General features: G+C 41.1%; 1 protein-coding gene across 1 annotated transcript; it reads right to left on the reverse strand.

Moving 5' to 3' along the window:
• Window positions 1–37: 37 nt before the first annotated feature.
• On the reverse strand, window positions 38–804 carry LOC101299144 (long-chain-alcohol oxidase FAO2-like). Its single transcript, XM_004309231.1, has one exon. It carries the CDS (start codon window positions 722–724, stop codon window positions 38–40), a length of 687 nt encoding a protein of 228 aa, XP_004309279.1. The 5' UTR covers window positions 725–804.
• Between the last annotated feature and the right edge of the window lie 236 nt (window positions 805–1,040).

Genomic DNA, 1,040 nt, shown 5'->3' on the forward strand with positions numbered 1-1,040 from the left:
CGTACCTCCTTGATGGTCATTTTCCATTATGAACCTCTCAGCTTTGCAACCTGTTAAAAATCACAGCACCACACTTCACAGCATCAACTAGCCAAGTCGAATCCGTCCCTTGTTTATCTCCAGTTGGGCAACCATAATTGCAAGAACCACAGTAGTGATCTGCTGATGAGTTTCTTGGGACTGAATCAACTTTCAAACCAAGTTTCTCACACCCTTTTCTTAAAATCTGATTCTGCATGTTTTCCTCAGTACAACTATCTGTCACACCAATCCTCTTACAAACAGCATCCATTGCAGATTGATAATCAGGGCTACCGAAGAGTGGAATCTTATGAACCACAGACCACTCTTCGAGTACAGAATTCGGGGTTCTGATAGATGCAGACCAGTTCACAGCAGAGCCTCCCCCAACTGTTGAGCCAGCCAATATTATCATCTTCCCATCTTTTGAAGCCATGATCCCACCTGATTCATATAGCTCATTCATGGAAGGACCCTCTAGAAGAGAATAGTCTTTGGGCACAAAGTAGTTCCCTTTTTCAAGGACAACTACTTTTTGGCCTGACTGTGCTAGTACTGCAGCTGCAACTCCTCCACCACAACCAGAACCAACAATGACAACATCACATTTGATCTTGTGGATTTGGGGATGAGCTGCACCGTCCGTGACTTCAGTGCCTTTCTTAGTGAGAGATTCAATGAGAGTAGAATCAGTTTTGTTCATGGTTTCTATAATTCCCTTCTCAAGAGGTCTCTCCTTGGGTGTCTTGTTCAACTTTTCTCTTTTGTTTACATTGTATCCTATTGCTTTCCATGACGGGTTCTGTGAATCTCCAACAATCTGCAACCGATTGGCAAGAAGAATGCACCTCACTTTATTTCGAAAAGGATGAAAGAACACTACACGATAAACTATACGGATCACATTCTTATTAACTCTGTTTCTCAAACTAGATCAAACATTACTATACAAAATGATTTAGATGAACCATCTAAATCAGATTTAACTATATTCTCGTAACTACCAATCTAGTGAAAAA

This window comes from Fragaria vesca, unplaced genomic scaffold, assembly GCF_000184155.1.
Source record: "Fragaria vesca subsp. vesca unplaced genomic scaffold, FraVesHawaii_1.0 scf0510008, whole genome shotgun sequence".
In the NCBI taxonomy this organism is placed as follows: Eukaryota; Viridiplantae; Streptophyta; class Magnoliopsida; order Rosales; family Rosaceae; genus Fragaria; species Fragaria vesca.

Excerpts from the sequence above, each read along its gene's own strand:
- LOC101299144 (XM_004309231.1), bottom strand. The coding sequence starts at position 724 with ATGAACAAAACTGATTCTACTCTCATTGAATCTCTCACTAAGAAAGGC.